The sequence below is a fragment of the Struthio camelus genome, chromosome Z (genome assembly GCF_040807025.1).
Source record: "Struthio camelus isolate bStrCam1 chromosome Z, bStrCam1.hap1, whole genome shotgun sequence".
Lineage (NCBI taxonomy): Eukaryota > Metazoa > Chordata > Aves > Struthioniformes > Struthionidae > Struthio > Struthio camelus.
Genome location: NC_090982.1, coordinates 75,205,946 through 75,226,117, shown reverse-complemented (window position 1 = coordinate 75,226,117; position 20,172 = coordinate 75,205,946). Strand labels below are relative to the sequence as shown.

General features: G+C 42.0%; 1 protein-coding gene across 4 annotated transcripts in view; it reads right to left on the bottom strand.

Annotated features, from left to right (window-relative positions):
- Positions 1-19,471, bottom strand: part of LOC104147786 (NAD kinase 2, mitochondrial) — a 38,780-nt gene extending 19,309 nt beyond the window's left edge. For 2 of the 4 annotated variants that reach the window (XM_068928569.1, XM_068928571.1), the window contains exons 1-6: positions 18,940-19,408; positions 17,804-17,895; positions 4,138-4,226; positions 3,689-3,777; positions 2,063-2,144; positions 105-188 (exon numbers count right to left, since the gene is read on the bottom strand). In XM_068928569.1, coding sequence (XP_068784670.1) covers positions 105-188; positions 2,063-2,144; positions 3,689-3,777; positions 4,138-4,226; positions 17,804-17,895; positions 18,940-19,264 — 761 coding nt within the window. In that variant the 5' untranslated portion in view covers positions 19,265-19,408. Of the gene's footprint in view, positions 1-104; positions 189-2,062; positions 2,145-3,688; positions 3,778-4,137; positions 4,227-17,803; positions 17,896-18,939 lie in introns of all 4 variants that reach the window. The other 2 variants (XM_068928570.1, XM_068928572.1) reach the window with 2 other exon arrangements.
- Positions 19,472-20,172: the final 701 nt, after the last annotated feature.

The following is a 20,172-nucleotide window of genomic DNA, read 5'->3' as shown; positions in this document are numbered from 1 at the left end:
GATTTTTGAGGCATCATCTGTCCCTTAGGAATTGAACCTCATCAATCCTGTCATAATACATGGGTTTTTTTTTTTTTTTTAAACCAAAGATCGGTGAATCCTACCTGAACTCACCACGATAAAGCTTCTGCAGTGCCTCAGGAAAAGAGTGTGTATATCTCACAGGCAAGCATAAGTGGCCCTCTGATCTGGAAGCAAAAAAGGAATAAAGACAATGAAAATGACCATATAACTTCTGAGATTTGGTCCCTACAAAAACCAGCTCTTTTGGTTACACGAAGCAAAGCTAGATTTTTGACCTTTATGATACTGCACCTATGATACTGTACTATTCCTACATACATAGCACATCAGCAACGATACAGATCTTTGAGGCCCAAGGAAGAGTAGGGGGAGGCATGATGAGCTTTCTTCCACGTTTCCCCTAAAAACTCCCTGTTCATCTAGTAATCCTGTAGAAATACGTTGGTACTAATATAGTTCCTGTCACCATAGTTCTATGCAAAGAACTTCAGCTTAATAAAGCTTCCAAGTTAGAAAGAATATTTTCTCCATTTATAGATAAGTTAGTGACAAGAGACAGGTAAGTGACACGCCTAAGGTCAAAAGAATTTCATGTCCAAGCCAGAGCACCAAACACTAATCCCCTTTCATGAATGATATTCGATAACTTGAAGGCAGTTGTTATTTGAACCCTGCTGTTCAGACTTGATACTGTAGAGTATCTATTCACTGCATTTGAAAAGTTTTGGAAGAGGAGTCAGGTCTGGAAAGAATTAAACCCTTTTGGCCATCACTTTCTCATCAGCTAAGATTAGATTAATAGGGAACATCAGAAGCAGAAACTCAAGTCTGGAAGTCTCAGCAGACAGAGCTTTGGTGAATTCCGAGTTTTCACTTGCCATCCATTTGAAGGTTATACCAATCAGGCAGTACAAATGCACTGTACCCACCTGCTCAAATCAATCTTATTGCTAGGTGAATGCAACTGATGTGGAGTTATAAGAGGACAACCAAATGCCATTGACAGGCTGAGGAGACAGTGTCCTCTGAAGTATAATATGATTTACATGAAAGAACCAGGGGTGAGGGGAAAAAAAAAAAAAACAGCAGCAACAAAAAACATCACTTGCTGAGGCCCTATCAGATTTCCAATAGGATTTACCTTCTTGATAAACACATTAAGTTTCTGAGTATTCAGGCACCACTCTTAGGTTTTTTTATTATTATTTTAAAGAGTTCTGCATTTTCCAGTCACTATTCTCTACTGCCACCTGTAGCCTGGAGCTTTTGGTTAGGAATGCAAGTTAACTGGCTCTGAGCACCATCACATTTGTGTGTGAACACAGCTGTGGCAGTTTATTAAAAAGTTTTGGATAAGCAGTAACTTAATGTCCTTTCAGTCCAGAGAGGATAACTCAATGTGTATGTTTCTGTAATAAAAAAGTAGTAATAGGTTCACTTTATAGTCCACTAGAACAGACATTTATGTTGCCAAACACCAATGGGGGAGGTAAAAAGCCACCTGGGGGGAAGTAACAGACCCCTGCCGTTGTTTTGTAAGTAGAATACAAACCCATCTTATTAGACATACTCCAAACCTTGGTCCAAGGGCACCCACTTGTACTGGGCTACAGAGTGACCAGAAGCAAGAAAGCACATCCTGAAAAGGCATTCTGGGAATATCTACTTAAAATATACATTCATTTACTTCAATTAACAATCAGTTATGTTACACTATCACTCCAAACAGTTCCTACTACTGAAATAATTGCACAGTCAACGTCCTTTCAAACATGCTGCTACTTGGCTCTGGAGCCAGCATAAAGTCACACGGTACCATACTTACTGGTACTGGATTTTGTAGGGTAAAAGGTTGTTTGTGAAGATGAGAAAAGCCATTTCAGTTTAAAAGGAATTCTCATTTTGCACAGCAGTTTCATCTAACGTTACCAAAACTTCAAATTCAAGGCTTCTCTTCCTGTGTTGAGCATCATGAAAAATTAGATACATAACGTGCTTGATATTAAATGAAGTATTGCTCTCCCAAGTGTAGTCATACCTTTCAGGATCAGTATTTACTCCAATAACTGGTTTAAATTTATCAAAGACCTTACTGGCTGCCAACAACATTGTACCATCACCTACAAGAAAAAAAGCAAAAGAAAAAATTAGTTTCACTTAACATTCTAGCATTCCAAACAAAACAATCTCTCACAGATTGAAGCGTTATTATGACCCGCTTTTTTTTTTTTTTATCAACAACTGATTAGGGAAGTTGCACAAATATAAAATGGAACAGGAAAATTACTGAAACTATTTAAAATAGGATAGTGACAACCAAACTCAAGATGACAAAAATGATTGAAAAAATACTACTCCTCTCCCAGCTACACATACCCAGGCAATTGAATTTGGCAGAAGCAAGTTTGAGAAGAGCAGGTAAGAGAAATTCTCTTTAATAAAAAAAAAAAAAATTAGAAAATATTGCTATTAGAACCACATGAGACAGGAAACAATATTACATCAGATCTTACTGTGAATCGCATGAAAACAGTGGCTTTAGCAGTTTTCTGCTAGAAGGCAGAATTTAAAGTTCTTATTTGGTTCCAAATACACACAACTGGGAAAAAAGGTCTTAGATAAAATTGTTTAAATAGAAATCTAAGTGCCCCTAGCTTCTTCAGGTATCTAGCAATCTCCTTCCTGTCCCTTAAGCAGAATGGCAGCTATAATCCAAAACAGTCTTTGCACCAAGATACGAGTTCTGAAAAACTTGGATGGTGCTGCTTAAAACATTACTATTTCCTAGCTGTTGGCTTCATAACTGTGCCAGAGGTTGCCATAGCCAAGCGGGCAGAGGAAACATTCACACCTCCCTTTAATCTCCAACTTAGAAGGGTCTACTGAATCTACAGAAGCATATTATTAGGGTATTTCAGGTATAAACACGCATCTCTCTCACGAATTCTGAGTGTGGTAACCACTAGCCAAGAGGAAGGTGGACTCTGGGGGAGGAGAGAAAGGCAGAACGGAGCTGCACCTCATCGCTTTTCTGACCATGAATCAGACCCCAGGAACACATTGCAGTACTTGCAGCAAAACAAAATAAAGCTGAACAACAGCAAAACACAAACTGAACAAACTGCTGCCACCCAATGTTACGAAGAAAGAATCAGGTTAGTTTCTCTGCTGGTCGTTTGAAAAGCTCTGAGCAGCTACACAGACTGCTCAGAAGTTACATACTTTTACCTGTACCATCCAATTAGATACTCCAGTCACTGCAATAAGTGTGAAAGTAAGAAAATATTTGGGAAGGCAAAAGTAAAACGTTAGTCTTTCACACCTAAAATGGGAGAGTAGGGTTTAGGGCTATATGCATTCATATGACAGCAAACATTTCGTCCTCTTCAGTTGAGAACGATAGACTTCACAATAGCATTACACAAGACGATACTAAATTTTTCCAAAGTGGGCAAGCATTGGCAATCACCTCCTAATGCTACAAATACTAGAGGAGGAGAGGATGGTCACAACCATTGCATTTTTTCCTATTTTCTGACAGCTGCATCAGCAATCAATTTCCAAAATGGGCATACCTCTTCTACATGCTTCACACACTGCAAAATTTGAAACTTTATCTATGAAAACATACCGAAATAAATACTTTCCCACCATAAAGTCATACCTCCTGCTGATATAACAGCATCTGCCCACCGAACTGTCTCTTCATTATATTCACGACGTTTAACAAGACGGACTTCTATCCTCTCGTTCCTATAAAGTGCAGGAAAAAGCCTGAATGTGTCCTATATTGCTCCTTGTCCCATCCTTCTGAAAAACTGACATGTAATTAAGGACTAGTTACAGCAGTATTTAGTTTATGAGCATTTGATTCTCACACAAGTCCTTCACATCTTTTCAATTTGCTTTCAAGGTAATAATGCAGTGTGTTAGTTAAGCGTACTGAGCTCGTTCACATTAAGATTGTTTCAGGAACTACTGTCCATCTACATCACCCTATTTTCAGTATTCCTATTTCATTAGCACTCGCCACACAAAGCTTGTTCCATTGTTTAACACAATCCATTGGAATTTGCACTGTTCCTGAAATCCTCAGTACCCATACGATCTTACCGTAAGCTGTCTACAACATGCTCCACATTTTTTGAGTGAATGCGATGTCGCTCCAGTAGACCGGCATAGTTAGATCCCTTCAAGGCAAGCTGTAAGGCAGAAATTGATTTTTAAGTAACTAGCCACTACAATGAGTGCTCTTGGGTAGTATAAACACAAGCTATAAGAAAAAGCACGCATTTTAAATATTCCGGTAGTTACTTCTTTGTATACATTCCCGTCAGCTGAAGTTCACAGCTGGTATGTGACAGTGCCACTTAACTGCAATCCAATGCAGATCTAGAAAGATTGCATTTGTTGGGTCACCCACTGATGTCAAGAAATCCAGCCACTAGATAAATGCAAAGACAGACTCACAGCTGAAGAAACTACAGAAAACACAGTGGAAGTGGCCACACTAGAACCGCAGCTCTGTCCTGCTCAACGTCTGTTTCGAATCACTATTAGCAGAAACGTCGTCTTTAGCTGGTCTTAGAGCTGGCATCAGGAAAATATCTCCAACAGAAAGGGTTCCCAGGCTTACTTTGCTTGGGTGCCACCAACAGCAGTACAGGTAGACAGTACCAGTAGTTTGCAGCTGCTTTGGGTCACTAACAAAGATAAGCATTGAGGCGATCAGAAAACATCCGCATACAGCTTTCCAGCCACCTCTATAAAAGTTGTTAGTACTAGTTTGGGGGCAGGGGCAGGTAATGTCCTATTAACCTCTTCACATACCTTAACCTCTTCTTTCTACTCCCCAACTACAATGCTGGTACATTCCTATACATCTCCCTAGCTCCTTAAGAATGCATGGTGTTGCACTGGGAACTTGAAAGGTGCTGCTGAGTTAACTGCAGGGAGGGGAAAGAGTACGCAAAACTTGAGCCAGTTATGACATTGCCCTTGGCTGGGTCTACTGCCAGCCTCGCATTTTCTGTTTAGAGGAGAGAGGAAGAAGATATTCACCACCTGCAGTTAAAATTTGTCCCTGAATACTCTAGCTTTGGTTTGCTAACATAGAGATTTCCAGTTGTGCTCTCTGGAGCACAAACTGCCATTGCTTTACTACCAGAAGGAACAGGAAATCCACAGCATATAACCTCTGAATAACAATAACTGTGTTACAAAATCAAAGCTCTGATTCATGCCTCCTCTAGAAATATCTGCTGTGATTAAACTCTTGCCAACAAACACCTGACAAGCAAACTGTTGTTACAGCATATGTTTTTCAGACTATTTCCACAGACTATTACTTCCCTACACAACAAAAACTGCAAACTCCATCTTGCAATTATTTACCTCATTTGCCTCATTTGTCAGCATATTCCCTTTCAACTTGGTCCAAGAGAGCTTTTATCTCAGAACAATGACTTAGAGCAATAATTCTTTGTATGACCATTTGTACGCATTTGAGCTAACAACTTCAGCAGTAAATATACAGCTAGCATTTCATCGGTATTGCTAACAACAAGAGAGATGAATAATTTTATTGCTGTAGAATCAAATCTGCTCTGTAACATGTATTTGTCTTAGATATAGTACATTATTTCATCAATAGCTTCAGAAAAAATAGAAGAGGAGAAAACTCAAATAAGCTTCTGATATCCAGATGATTGGCTGAAATAAACTTCTGTGGTATACCACTACTCTTGCTAAGAGCAGCATAAAGAACTGGTATTAAGTGCGTAGAGGTCTCCTATTTGAATTTTTTTTTCTAGAGAAATAAGCAGGTATCATTAGGCAACACAACAAAATAAAAGCTCGGGCCTCAAGTTTAAATGGATAAGCTACATCTATGGGGTTACTGACCATGCTAATTTGCAAAAGGCTCCAGAAATTAAAATAGTTTGCACATCTCCAGCCACCATCCTCCTAGAGCTCAGTGATCAATCATTAACTCAAAAGTTGGGGTTTGTTTAAGAATTCAGAGAGTGACAGCATGCCTGAGCCAAACCATGAAGGGCATATCAAATATGAATGCTAATAGGCAGCTGCTTTTCATACAACTCCTCCAAAGAATCAGAAAAGTACCTACAGCCTTTGTGGTCAGAGGTCATATGCAGGATCACAATGTCATACTAAAATGATCACAAATACCGCCTCCTAAGGAGCTCTGCAGTACTGAGCGTAAAGAATAAGACAGACTGAAACCACTAATCCCTTTCTATTACCAAGGAGGTGAAGGCAAAGATCAGACAGCTTAATCATTCCATGCACATTCATCTCCCCAAAAGGGGTCTGGAAGAAACTTCTGACATACAGAAAAGCTCAAACTGCAGAACAGCCTTGACTTCTGAGCCTGCCTCTTCAGACAGGCCTACAGATCAGCGCCGGAGTTGGATCTTACCATCTGTTCCATTAAAAAGACCCTTAGATTTCACTTAATTGTTTAGCTTCTAAATGAAGGCAACTTGCAAATTCTACCCTTTGGAGGAAGTTCAAGGTGGTCATTCAAAATGAGAAGGAGTTGACAGGCCACTCCCAGATTTTAACATCTGAGAATAAGTAGAACAGTCAATTTGCAGAGAAGAAAGAAAATCAGATGAGAATAATGGGAATTCCCTCTCCCCTCAAACTTATTCTATATTAGCTAAGCTCACAACTACAGGCAAGAAGAAACAGTGAACCATGTTCACCATCTTCAAACTGCTATCACTCATAAAAACAGTTGCAAAGCATTTAAGCAGCATCTATTTCCACAACCCCTTCATAAGCAAGGCACAAGGATGGCTGGAGTGCCTAAGCAAAGTGCACAAACACTCTTCTGCCCCTGTAGGTGCCTGAACATTCAAGGGAAAAACAGTACTGATCTGCACTAGGTACACTTTTAAGTGTTCAAATAACTGAGGACAAAGTTCAGACAATTACAACGGCAGTTTAATTTTATTATTAGTGGAGATCCTTACAGATCAGTTAGATATCTTTAAACTAAATATTGGTACTCTTTGGTAAAATGTTAAAAGAAAACTTTTACTACAGACCAGTATTGACTTCAGTTGATATTTCAATCTGTGCAGAGTGATAATTTGGTCTGAGTACTAAGTTCACCTGAAGAAAAATGGAATTATACCAAACACCTGATAACAACTCTGTAAAGAACTCTGCAAACTCCTCTGCATATGGAGCTTTCTTTAGATTCTATTAAAAAAAAATCCTCATTAAGATTCATATGAAGTGGAACAATGCAGCTCTGATATTTTACAGAAAAGTAATTTTTCCTCATCCAAAGTAATACTTATACTTCATTTTATCACTAACCTTCCTTTCCTCCTGCCCATAGAATAAGCAGACCTGTTTGGACCATGATACTGAAAGAAGCCTCTCCAAATTACAAAAAAAACCTGAACATCACGGGGCAGTAGCATATATGCTTTCAAAATTTAGGCATACTAACACAAACTAAAAAAGTTACAAAAATGTTAAGTCTGCCAGTACAGTACAAGGAATCTACTATAAATCACAAGAGACCTGTAAACTTAAACTGTTACCTACTTCCAGGTATTGCTAAACTGAAGACTGATAAGACAGGCTAGAAAACAAAATGCCAGTCCTACAGAGCTCAGGAACTTCAAACTGCAGTGTGCTGGGAATATCTTAGCGTTAAGAAGTTGTAAAAAGCTAAGGTGAGGGGAAATATTTAGGTCTGAGCTCTGCGCTACAGGTAAATAGTTCCTTCCACTGGTTATTAGGAAAGACCAATAACAGAAAAGGAAACTGGAAAGTACGGATGGAAGAAAGATGCTGTTCTTTATCCACGGAAGAGAGAATAAGGGCAGACAGCACAGGAAATGACACATCAAAAAACAAAGGCAATCAGCTAAAGGTGACATCACACAGATACGTAATAGCAGCAGTATTCACGGAGAGTGGGAAAAAATAACAAGTACAACTGCAGCAGCCGTGTTAATCTGACCTCAACAGCATGCAAGGCTGAAAAATAAAATACATGAATATAAACACGAGACCGCTATTTTAGTTAAACGTGCATTAGCATATGAAAAAACAGGGACAAACTGGCCAAAAATACGTTTAGACACAAGTTCAGCAGTGCTTTTTAACATCACAGCAGAGGGATATTGCAAAGCAGGCTTCCAGCAGTATTCACTGGAAAACACAAAGATGAACAAAACATGCTCTATTTAGGAATTTTTTCCTTAACAACATGCAGTAGAGAAGGCCAACACTGAACGCTGGAAAAAGCTCTTCTCATCCTATCTTCCTGCATTATTCTTTTTAATGCAAGGATAATTTTTTTCTATCACTCCTTTAAGAGTCTTCTAGGCAGGAGACATTTGCTTGACTGCTTGCCTAATTCTCATCTCTGGTAAATCTCACACCACATGTTTTGAAGAGTAGAATTATTTTCCTAAAGTAATACCATCAAGTAACAATGCTCTGCAATTAAGGCATGGCTTGCAGCAACAAATACAAAAGAAACATGAAGCCAAGTAAGGTCAGAATATCCCCCGTTGTCTACATATGTGAATTTGATTCTTGATTTAGAGTACAAGGAGAAGAAAAGCCACAGAAGTTTTAATCACCTTTGCTACCCTAAGCACTAGGATAAAAGAGCGTGCTCTCAGGGAAACACAGTAACGATGTCGTGAATATTGATCTCGTTCCATTCACAGCTTTGCTCTGGCTGCATCTTCTAAATTTTACCTCATTACACTAAGATAAGTAGGATCTTTTCAGATGCATTTTGGAGACTATGTATATACACACACACACACATATAGCTGTTACTAAGCCTATCCTGAATTTACAGCACTAAGCTTCACATTATCTTGAACTGTCACTGCAGCAGGATGAGATTAATGTATTGGTAGATCAATTAGTTGTTTAACTTATTCTCCTGAATTAATAATCTAACCACCTGACCAGAAGCAGAAAATCATAAATCTAGAAATGAATAATCTCCCAAATTAAGTCATGTCACTGTGCCACGTGTTGCCACCACCTCCCCTAAGCAGCAGGAAAATGAGAACAAGTCTGGTTTCTGTTCCATCCAATTTCTACAGAAAGATCCATCAAACAAATGGATTTAGAAAGTAGCAGCTAAACACAGAAGATAAGTTTGAATTTTAAGCTGTTATCACCATTACAGGTGAAATCATCTAGCCAGTATTAAGTATCACAGTACAGGATTCTAAAAAGTCCCATGTCTTCAGAAATTGACTCTCATGTTCAACTGCACCTCCCAAGAATGGACAATTAGTACTTTCAGTTTTAAAAAGAAATAGGCATTTATTGTGACAGGACCATGGAACAATTTTTATTCCTTTTCCAAAAGAGTTGTAAATTTTGAACCAGATACAGCTCTGAATATGGCATACACTTCAAGTAATACAATAAGTTTTTGGTTTTCCTGACAAATAAGAAAAACTGACTCAAAGCTTGCTTAAGTACCAAAACCTTTAAGACTTGGGTAATTTATAGTAATTTGGTAATTATGTTTATAAGCATGCAGGTAATTTTTTTCATCTGCACTACTAGGTAAGTTAAATCATCATCTCCGTGTTGCTAAAACAAATCTAGTCTTCCTCAGGCAGAAACTAACTTTTTTATTTCTCCTCATCTATATTTAAAACTGCCAATCACATACTAAGCTTTCCTATTTCGTATTACAAATCTACAAAACTAATGAAGTGAGGTTCAAGCCTGATTCAGTTTCTGGATTTCAGAGAGCAAAGTGCAAAAGAGAAAGGTGAAAGTAAGAAGCTGAGCAGTCAGTCATGGTAAAGCCTGCTCAGTAGAAATCTGCAGCTTAGAGGCATTTCAGGCATTCTGCAAAAAAAAGGTCTGCTAGGAGTACAGTCCCAGGAACCCTGAACCAGTACTCTGAATCTTTAGCAGGTCTTCCAGCATGAGCTGGAACTGACAGAGGAGTTCAACTCTGTGGTTTTATACTAGAGGTGGCCAGGTTTGGATCTGACACAAACCCCAATTATAAGTGTAGGACAGTATGGTCACTCTCAATTTCTTTTAACTGGAGAAGAGTTATCAAGGAGAAATACTCACCAAGAGACAAACTTCAGGTACTGTATTTATACTAGTGATCCTGAACTGCTGAAGATCCTAACTGAAGTTACTTGACCTCTTAAACATCTCAAACTTCTTAAGGGTGAAGTGTGTTCTCCTACTTACTTTTGCAGTAGAAATACTAAACATGTAAAGTCTGATCTTTCCTGGTTTTGCTAGAGAAAAAGAGACAGGAGGATCATCACATTTGTAAAAACACCTAGTCAAATCTAAATCTTTATTGAAAATTTTCAGGTTCATTGAACTGATGCTTTGTTAGATAAGTCTCTGGCTCAAACTTCTGCTAACAGGCCAAGCTTCAGCAGAGTCATGCTTGCAGTACTAGTGGATTAACCCATTTGGGGACACTCAGTTCTTCCAGGAATATTTGGTCCAGGTAATCCAGAGTAGCGAAGTTCGCTTCGCTAAGTGAACTTGAGTAGCGGTTTTACTGAGAAGCTGCAGGTCCCAGGAAAACTTCAGACAGTGGTTTCAGATGATTCAGTAGTTTTTAAAGATATATATAAGATATATAAAATATATAATCAACAAATCCACTGGAACAGGTTGCCCAGAGAGGCTGTGGACTCTCCATCCCTGGAGATATTCAAAAGCTGTCTGGAGACAACCCTGGGCAACGTGCTCTAGATGACCCCGCTTGAGCAGGGAGGTTGGACTAGATGATCTCCAGAGGTCCCTGCCCACCTCAACCATTCTGCTGTTCTGTGATTCTGTGAAATTAAAAGCCTTGCTTACAGTACAGCTCTAATAATAATCATTTGCCTTAGTTGAAGCAACAAAGAAATGTACAGCTGCTCAAAATGCCAAGTCCTACTGAGAATCAGCATGACCTAGGCTCAAGGGAGGTTTAAGTTCTCTATAAAACTTGAAACATGAATCAAGTTTTCAATTTCAAACTAGCACAAAACCGCAAGCTGCACCCAGTTCCTCTCTTCCTTCCCAGTCTGGCTTATCAGTTACTGTACAGGTCATTAAGTGCCTGCTTACAGTAACAGTGGTAGGTACACTGACCTACCTGGTAGATTACTACCTACCATGGAAGAATGGCAGTAGGTTGGTCATACCTTGACCAGCACTCATCTGTCTACTCTTTATTGATGAACTAATCAGTTGTAAATTGCACAGAAGGGTTCCTAATACTTTGACTTTCTCTGTGCTAGGTATCTAATAGTTCAATATGTTATCCTTTAAGCCTTGGAAGCCCAGGGGCTGTTTTATCTAAGAAGTTTTTTTGCTTATACTTTCCACATTTTTCTTAAATTAGACCAGGCACTTTCATTATATAACAGTGGCCTTTCAAAGGCTACAGCCTTTGTATCCACTAAAAAGAGACAATCATCAAGTGTGTTTTGCAGATTTTAACATTTTGTATTCCAGTATTTCTGTAGTAGCTGACCTCAGTAATTTCTTCACTTGGTGAAGTGAAGCTGGCAACCATTATTTTCCTGAAGCTTTAAAAATATGCTGCTTTGGAGCAAGAGTTTGAGCTATATTTGAACAAAAGTAAAAAAAAAAGCCATAAACTGTTTTCCAATTCTTCATCTATCACATCAAAGTATCATTGTGCTTCTAACCACAATTGAAGAATACATGTAGTGGTTTGTAATTCAAAGGCTAATATAGAGTAAATTGTGGTGTTAGATACAAACAAATTGGTAATAGCTTTCTGCATTAATAGGTTTCTCAAAATCCAGTGCAATCGAGGCAACCGAATCATTCAGTTCTCATTAACTGAGCAGGACAATAACATAACAATGTCACAAATCATAACTGGCTAAGTACTTAAAAACAGTATTAAAGATACTTCCAAACAGCCTACTTTTTGGCTGTACTTAGAATCAGATGCTTAGTGAGATAGCCCATGAAATTAGTTAAGTACACTGAAGGGCCCTACATTTGCATTTATTTGCTACCCATGATTAAGCATATTTGAATAAGGTGCTGGAAAAACAAGCATTATGGAAAAAGGAACTGAGCATGCTACATCTGCTTCCATAATTTTCCAGGCTCCTCCTGTCACAGAAAGAAAACCAGAAGAGATTTTTATTAATAAAACAGAAGCAACTAAAGTTATTCAGCACTAAGGCAATTGTATCAAATTTTAAAGGTAAAAATAAGCAGAGTGCGCAATGTAGTTGCATAATTGTTAACTATAGTTACACCCACCTCAAAGATTCCAATGGACTATTCAGGATTACTTCTGAAAATAGTCTTAGCTTTATATAATCTTGCTAGACAGTAAATGTATCCTCTAATCTGCGTCTTTTGAATTTGACATTGAATGTATGCTTCTAATTCAGTAAACTGAGAAGAGAGGGCTTTTTCTTTCCGAGGTAAGGAGGCAACTATAGTCCCGCCAATTTTTTAGAACTTTTTTATATGCTCCTCGACAGAGGAAAATCTATTGGAAGTCTGCTGGAATAAGTCACATTACAGAATAAGCAACCAGAGATAGGTAGTCTGAAATCACTGGAACGATGAAAGTCTTCATAGTACCGGTTCATTTGTTAAATGAGCTTCCACTTAAAGACACTACCTTCGTATGTCAAATATTGTGGCGGGGGGTAGAGAATCCTGCTAGGTTACTCAATTTTAATTTAAAAATTAGAATTTGGTCGAACTCTGAGTTTTCACATTCCTTCTTCCTTCTGTCACTTTGCTTGCATGTACAGAAATGACTGTTTTGAAAATACTTGAGTAGCATTTTCTATGTAGAATTCTAGTGGATCACTGGCACCTGGACTGGAGTTGGAGTGCAGATCTTTAAAAGAGAAACCTGTAAGAACCCTACAGCCTGGATATGGTTTTTGTAAGTGAACCTTGGGTGGTGATATGAAATTCACAAACCTGAAACACTAGTAGTTAGCAAACGCAAACTGAAAATGATGCAAAAACACATCTTTTGCAATTTAATAGGAAAGGAGGTAAGGAAACATTTCTATAATTAAAAAAAAATCACTTATCAAATTAGAGGAAAAGTAATACATTTTCTCAGGACAGATCATTTTCTAAAAAGTAACATGAAATGTTTAATGCATAGATTATTAACAGCTGGTGCTGAAAGCATCTAAATTAAGGTTGTTAGGGTTTTGGTGGGTTCTTCCCCTCCCCCCACAAATTTGCAGGTTTGTTTGGTGCACAAGAACTCACAAATTCCCACTGAAGTTTTCCTATCAGTTAGGAGATACTACTCCCTTCCTGACCAGCCCCCCTCAGCATGGTTTTGGTGCCCTATATTAAAGATCAAATCACATTGTGCCTCCACTAAAAAAAGCTGCTACCTTTTCTCTACCTATCCACCAGCTTTCAGGAAGGCTTTAACAACTTCACATTGTTCTGCTGTCCACCCCTGAATTTGTTGCAGTGGTCGGTCTGTCTAGAAGAAACAGGACTCCTACTCCTTGCTTTCCCTCTCCACTCCAAATAAAGATGCAGAAAATAAGGTCACGGTGAAGTATCAGCTGCGGTCCACATTTAATCATTTCCCTCTAATTAGACCAAAACCAATGTAACTTTTCATCTGACAGGATGTTTTCAAAAGCAGTTAAAATTGCATATTGAGCATGTTAATATGAAGTGTGTTAACAAAGTTAGTTGTCCAAACACCACGATATTAATCTTCCCTAAATACTTTCCAGCAGTGAGAAGTTAGAGCAACTGACATGTAATTAGCAAATCAAAAAAGAACAGAACTCAGAGGAAATCAGGTTTCTCTACTACGGAGACAGTAACTTCTCTCAGTATATACAATGAAGATGGCAATGCTTGCTCTGTATGGATTCTCTAAGAGTCAACTAATGGATTGCAAGTTGCCTTCAAATGCTTTCAGTGCATATAGTACCTTTTACCTGTAAGTATTATTAGCTGACCAGATCACTAAGTTTTTTAACCAACTGTCTTTCGATGCTGTCCCAATAACCAGCTCAGAGAAAATTCAGATTGCTGTTGATTCTAGTAAGCAATTTGTTTGTATGGACTTATGAGAATGACTAATATCTAACTGGCAGCTGGTAACTGCAAGTATTAGGAATTCAACAGTCTCTTTAAAAACAGCTTCCCATGTTAATTGATGCATAGAATTTACTGATGCAATGCTTTTTAAAAGCATGATAAGTCATTTGGGGTCATTTTTCTTTTCAGGTACTACAAAAGAAACCTCATTTTTACAGGTCTCTAGTCTCCTTTCTGAACTAGAGACTTCTGAAAACCTCTCCCGCACGAGAGCTTTCAGAGCACTTAATCTCACTTTCCAGAATACTTCAGATTTACTAATGATGATAGTTAGATGTGTTCAGGTAAGTTAACAAATTTAAAGCTTATTTTCAAAGGTTGAGAGACATACATCAAAACCACTTGAAACAAGCATACATAACACATGCAGAAGAGGCAATGAAGGATTTAATCTTTTATAGCTCTACTAAACACTCTGAAAGAGTGTTTGCTTCTGCTCTCTATCGCTCTCCCCCATCTGTTCCATTTTTCGGTCATCAGGTCTGTTCCTTCACCTCTCCTGTCGCTACTTATACAGAGAAAGAATTCATGAATTCTGAACTTGCAGCCTTGATTTTACAGCCCTTCATAGTGTTTGTATAGTACAACTCACCTAGTATGTCAAAAAAGCCACAGAAGTATTTAGGATACAGCTGCTCAGGGCCTCTGCTGCTCTGAGTCTCTATTTCCTATTAGAGGTGTCAGATAGCCAGCTTCTATACTGAGATATTCTGCTTCTCAGAGTACCCTACAGGAGCCAATGATTTCTATTCAGCCTTCTCTGAAATGTGGAGTAAAAATTCTGTCTCATTAGAAGCCCATGGTCACATATGCAGCATTATTTTTGCTGTAAGTGACTTACTGTGTTTTCTATCTTAACACAGAAAAGCACAGACTGGTAGCTGAATTCAGGTCTGCTTTCTTGTTTTAAAATCATCAGGCACATCTGCTTAAGCTCACAACGATCATTATTTATCCTATAGTAAAATCTAGCACAGCGCTCCCAAGCGGGCACATGAGTTATCTTCTGAAAACTTGCACATTCTGTTCTGCCCACAACCTGTAAGGCTTCCCAAATCTAAATCGTTAGCATTGCCCTGTAAACTTAATTTCTATATTCAAGATAGCCAGTGCCTGGATGCCTAAAGATCCACGATGGACCACAACAGCAACGTGCTTCGCTGCTGGCACAGGCTCCCTTACGCAGCAACACCGCGGACGAGCTCTGGAGTCACTTCAGCTTGAGCCACTGCCCCATAACACCATCCCCACCACCAACCTCCACCTTCTTGGCTAGCATATAACAACGTACTACTTCAGATGAGCCAAACTCTTCCTACATGCTTTCACTACTAGTTTACTTTCTGCTGCTACCCCAGCCACAATCTTTCACATAGGCCTCAATTCCCATTTTATTCTCTATATCATCACTCCGTATGACTTTAAGCTCCCACACCAGATGCATGACTGCTTCAATTCATGATCATCATCATACACTTACCATCACTCTGGGCAACAGCAGCAGGGACTCATTGTACATCTAATGGCAATGTCTGGCCTCATTTGTTTTGGATAGCTGGGGTCCCCTAATAGCCTGGGGACCAGCTTCTAAAGTCACAAGAGAAGAGAGGACACAGGGAACAGAGTGCAGCTAACCTCAGGAATTAAAACATTACATTCCAAACCCGTTCCCAAAAAACGCAACACAGAGGGAGAAGGACGCTCTGCAAAATTCACACTAAGAAGCGATCTCAGTTGGTAATAGAGAGGGTGAGAGATTGATTCACTACCAGAGCCTTTTCCAACAACTTCACACAGGACTACTCCCCATGCTAAGTTTTTTAGGCCCGTTTTTTCCAAAAATAAAGGCAACCAAAGCAAGATATTCATGTCTAACAAGTATGCTACCTAGGGAACAGGAGGAGCAATAGTATTACAAAGTTATGTGAAAAAACATACACACATGCTATTTTCAAAGTACTTGGAAGGACAAGGGAAATAGATTTCCCCAGAATACCACTGCCTTTCCTTGAAGATTGACAACTTGACAACTTTGCTTTCTGGACAAAAGAGAAGTGCAAAATTGTGAACACAGGTCACTAAGTTAAGGATTTGCAGTGTCTTCTGGATTCCATTCCAAGTTTATTACACAGCACATTTCCAGAGAAAACCTCCTTACACTTTCTTTTGTGATAGCAAAAGGAGAAGTCAGAAGAACGTAAAGAAAGATTCTTCAGTTATTAGTAAAATAGCTAGTGTAGTAAATAATATCATTTAAAAAATGATGATATACAGGCAAGTGCTTTGATGCTGTGCTACACAGATTAGCTTCTTTAGAAGAAGCGTCTGAATCTTTACCCAACATATTTGCTGAGACTGTCATTAGCTCACAGAGTTCAAGGAAAAAATCTGAGACAAGAGCCACAGCAGAGTGTAAATATGGAAATTTTTACAGGTCAACTAAAAAAAACTTAAGAAATAGGAATTCTCCTTACTGTCTTAATTCTCACATTTCTTGCCTTATTTTGAGCATCTTATTTTGGGAAATATTTACAGTTTGTTTTAGCACAAAACTTAGTATTCCCTCCTACACAGCAAGACTCTAAATTAATATTGCAAAACACATACTTAGGCAAGTTAGCCTTTGTCTTCCTGTAGACATCGTTAATTTTATTGCTGTAACTTCTCATGTGGAGGCATTCTGAGGGGAAAGCTGGATCAGAAAAAAAGGCAGCTGATCTAGAATAACACCACCTAAGAGGAAGAATTATCTTATTATGCCTCTAAGTTGCTCCATGAGGACAAACTCTAAAATGTTTCTATAATTACCACAGTTAGGTAATGTCCACTCATGGTTACATTTTCATTATCGGTTACCATAGGTTACCAAATCTTCAAGATGTTCATTCTTGTCAGAAGGGTCAAATCACAGCTACCTCTACACTCAATCAAGAGCATTTGTAGGGATGTTTGATGCTCACTAACTGATTTGCTCTCCCAGTCTTACCTGTACCCAAGCAGTTAAGGAAAAGGTGAACAAACAGCCTATTTCGTTTTTGCTTGTACACTGAAGACGGTCTGATCCTCTATACACTTCCTCACAGGAAACTTAAGTATAGACAGAACAGCAGTCTTACAGATGAGCTATATGAGAAGGTGCTTTTCCAAAGCCACTGTACGAATGAATATATGGGGCCAGCTCAAAAACACTAACCAACATGTAAGTGAGAGTAAGAACATAGGCTGGTAAGTACTAAGGTTGATGTCACACGAAATTCGAACACTTAAAGAGCTTTAGAAACCATGCAAGAGTGTTTCAATAGGAATTTCTTAAGAGCTGAAGTACTCAGGAAGAAGCAAGTAAAAAGCAAGAGCTATCTTATTTTAAATACCATATTTATCCTAGTCCCTTAGGATGCAAGGCTATGCAACCACATCATCTCTCCCTCCCAAAATTAAACCCATTTGCAAGTTTCATCTAAATTTAGCAAATAAATAGAGATCTAAAATATTTTCCTGCTGTATGAGTATCAAAGGCTACACAGCCCCAAAGCAATGCTTTTGTTCAGGGTAAGACAGTAGTATGAGCTCATGATCTGTTCTGCACGGACTGCTGGTGGCGAAAATAACCACAGCAGGTACAGGCTCCTACCAGGCTGGTAGCAGACGACAGAGAACACTCCATGGAGGCAAGGGAAGGAGACGGAGGTGGGGCATGTGAGGGACAGCACCGGGGCACTGAATCTGGGAGAGACGAAGACAAGACGCAGCGGTTACTGGAGGTACGTAACAAGTCCAGAGACCTGCTTTCCTTCATATGCCATAATTAATGGAGCAACTACCTGTTTTGTAATGGAATGTTTCTTAAAGACCAAAGAAAAAAAGTAATGAAAGCTCTAGCACGACAGAAGGATGTGGATGAAAGATTCAGCTGTTTAGCTGGAAGAAGTGTTAGGAAAAAAAATGGAAGAATCAAGTGAGAAAGCAAGGTAAGGAGATGGAGCAAAGCCAGAAGAAATGAGAATGAGACCCTATTAAGTACTAGAGATCATTACAAGACATAGTGCTTTTCTCAAATTTTGAGAGATTTCAGCAAAGTAAAACCAAAACACACTTGCTACACGAGTCCCACATATTGCACTACCCCTCAAGTAACTTACAAACAGACAGTAAGAGGGAGGTTAAGCTGTACCGCTTACACCAGCCTACCGTACCAAGAAGGGGTGCTCACTAGTTCCTAAAAGCAGGCTTCGAAGGGCGGGGATGCGCCCGAGTGCCCGTCGGCGGCGGGTGCCGCAGGCTCACGGGGCCAACGGCTCCGCACCTGCCGCGCGCCCCCCGCCTCGGGGCCAACGGCTCCGCACCTGCCGCGCGCCCCCCGCCTCGGGGCCAACGGCTCCGCACCTGCCGCGCGCCCCCCGCCTCGGGGCCAACGGCGGCCCGAGGACCCCCACTCCCCGCACCCCAAACGGCCGAGGCGAAACGCCGCTTCGCAGCGGGGTCGCCAGGCCGGAGGCGAGCCCAGGGAGAGCCGCTGCGCCGGCGGGTGACGGCTCGCTCACGGCCGGGCGGGCCGCACCGCCTCGCCTGAGGGCACGGAGCTCCGCTGCGACCGGCTCCCCGCCGCCGCCGCCCGGCGAGCAGCCTTCGGAGCCTGGCACTGATAAATCAGCTCAAACTTCACGGCGCCAGGACGCGTCCCCGCAGCTCAGCTCCTGAGCCAAGGGCTTTCAGCCCGCCCCGCTCCCCCTCGGCACCCGGGACACCGCGCCCTGCGCCGCCGCTCACCAGCTGCTTGAGGTCCTCCTCGGAGAGCCCGGCGTAGCGGTACCGCTGCTGCTCGAACTCGTACCGCGTCGTCTTGGCCACCACCGCCACCCGCGCCGGCCGGAACCCGCCGCCCGCCGCCGCCGCCGCGCCGAGCCCGCCGTAGCCCCGTCGCCTTGACGCGCACGGCCCGGCCCCCGCCGCCCGCCCGCCGTCCTCCTGCCGCCCTGCCGCCGCGCACCGGCCGGCGGGGCTCAGCCCGCGGGAGGTGGAGAGGCGCCGCCGGACGCCGCCGAGCAGCAGCAGCCCCGGGAGGACGGAGGAAGCCCCCGCCGCCCGCTGGCATAGCAGCAGGGAACGGCGGGCGGCCGCCAGGCTGGCGAGGCAGAAGTAGCCGTAGGGGAAGCCCCGAGAGGAGGACATAGCCCGGACTCGCTCTCCCCCAGGCCAGGAGCCTGCGGCCGCCGCGGGGGAGGGGAGCAGCGCTGCCCGGCGGCGGCCGCCCCGCACTGAAGCTGCTCCCGCACGGGGAGCGCTAAGCCCACATGGCACGCCCGCGCCACTGCGCGCCGACCCCTTCCCCGCGCGCAGGCGCCGCCCTCGACCAATGCGGAAGAGCGCCGAGACACACCCACCCCCCCCCCCCCGGGCGGAGCCGCGCGCGGCGCGCGTGCACGCCCCGCGGCCACCCGGGCGGGGGAGAGGCGCTGCCGGGGAGGGGGACGAAGCGGGGCGTGCGCATGCGCCCTTCCCGGCCAACCGATCAGCCCCGGGGAAGGGCAAAGGGAGGAAAGAGCGCGCGGCGAGTACCGGCCCTCCCACCGTCGCCGCTGGAACAGAGACTGCGCATGCGCCCGCCTCCTTTGCCTGCCCGCTCCCCCTTCCCAACGCTCTCTGCCACTTCGGGATGCGGGCGGGGCGGCGCGCGAGGCGCCGCGCTCCCGGCCCAACGGCCGCTGCGAGCGGTTGGGCGCCCTCGCTCGGCCCGCGGCGGCCTCCCTCTCCTGTGCGGCCCTCGGGCCACCGCAGGATCATCTCTTCTGCCCCCTCACCTCCTGTCATGGAGCCCCTTCCTTTTTTATCAGTTTGTAAAATAAAGGCGGTTACATCCTGTGTTCTCTAAAACAGGACTTGGTACTGCACAGGCTCTTGAAATCCTGAGGCGGGCCCCAGTGAGACTCCTCACTTCAAAGCTGTCTTGCTCGCGGTGTAACATACCTGATTTGGAAAGTTAGGAAAAGAAGAGGTCTTGGG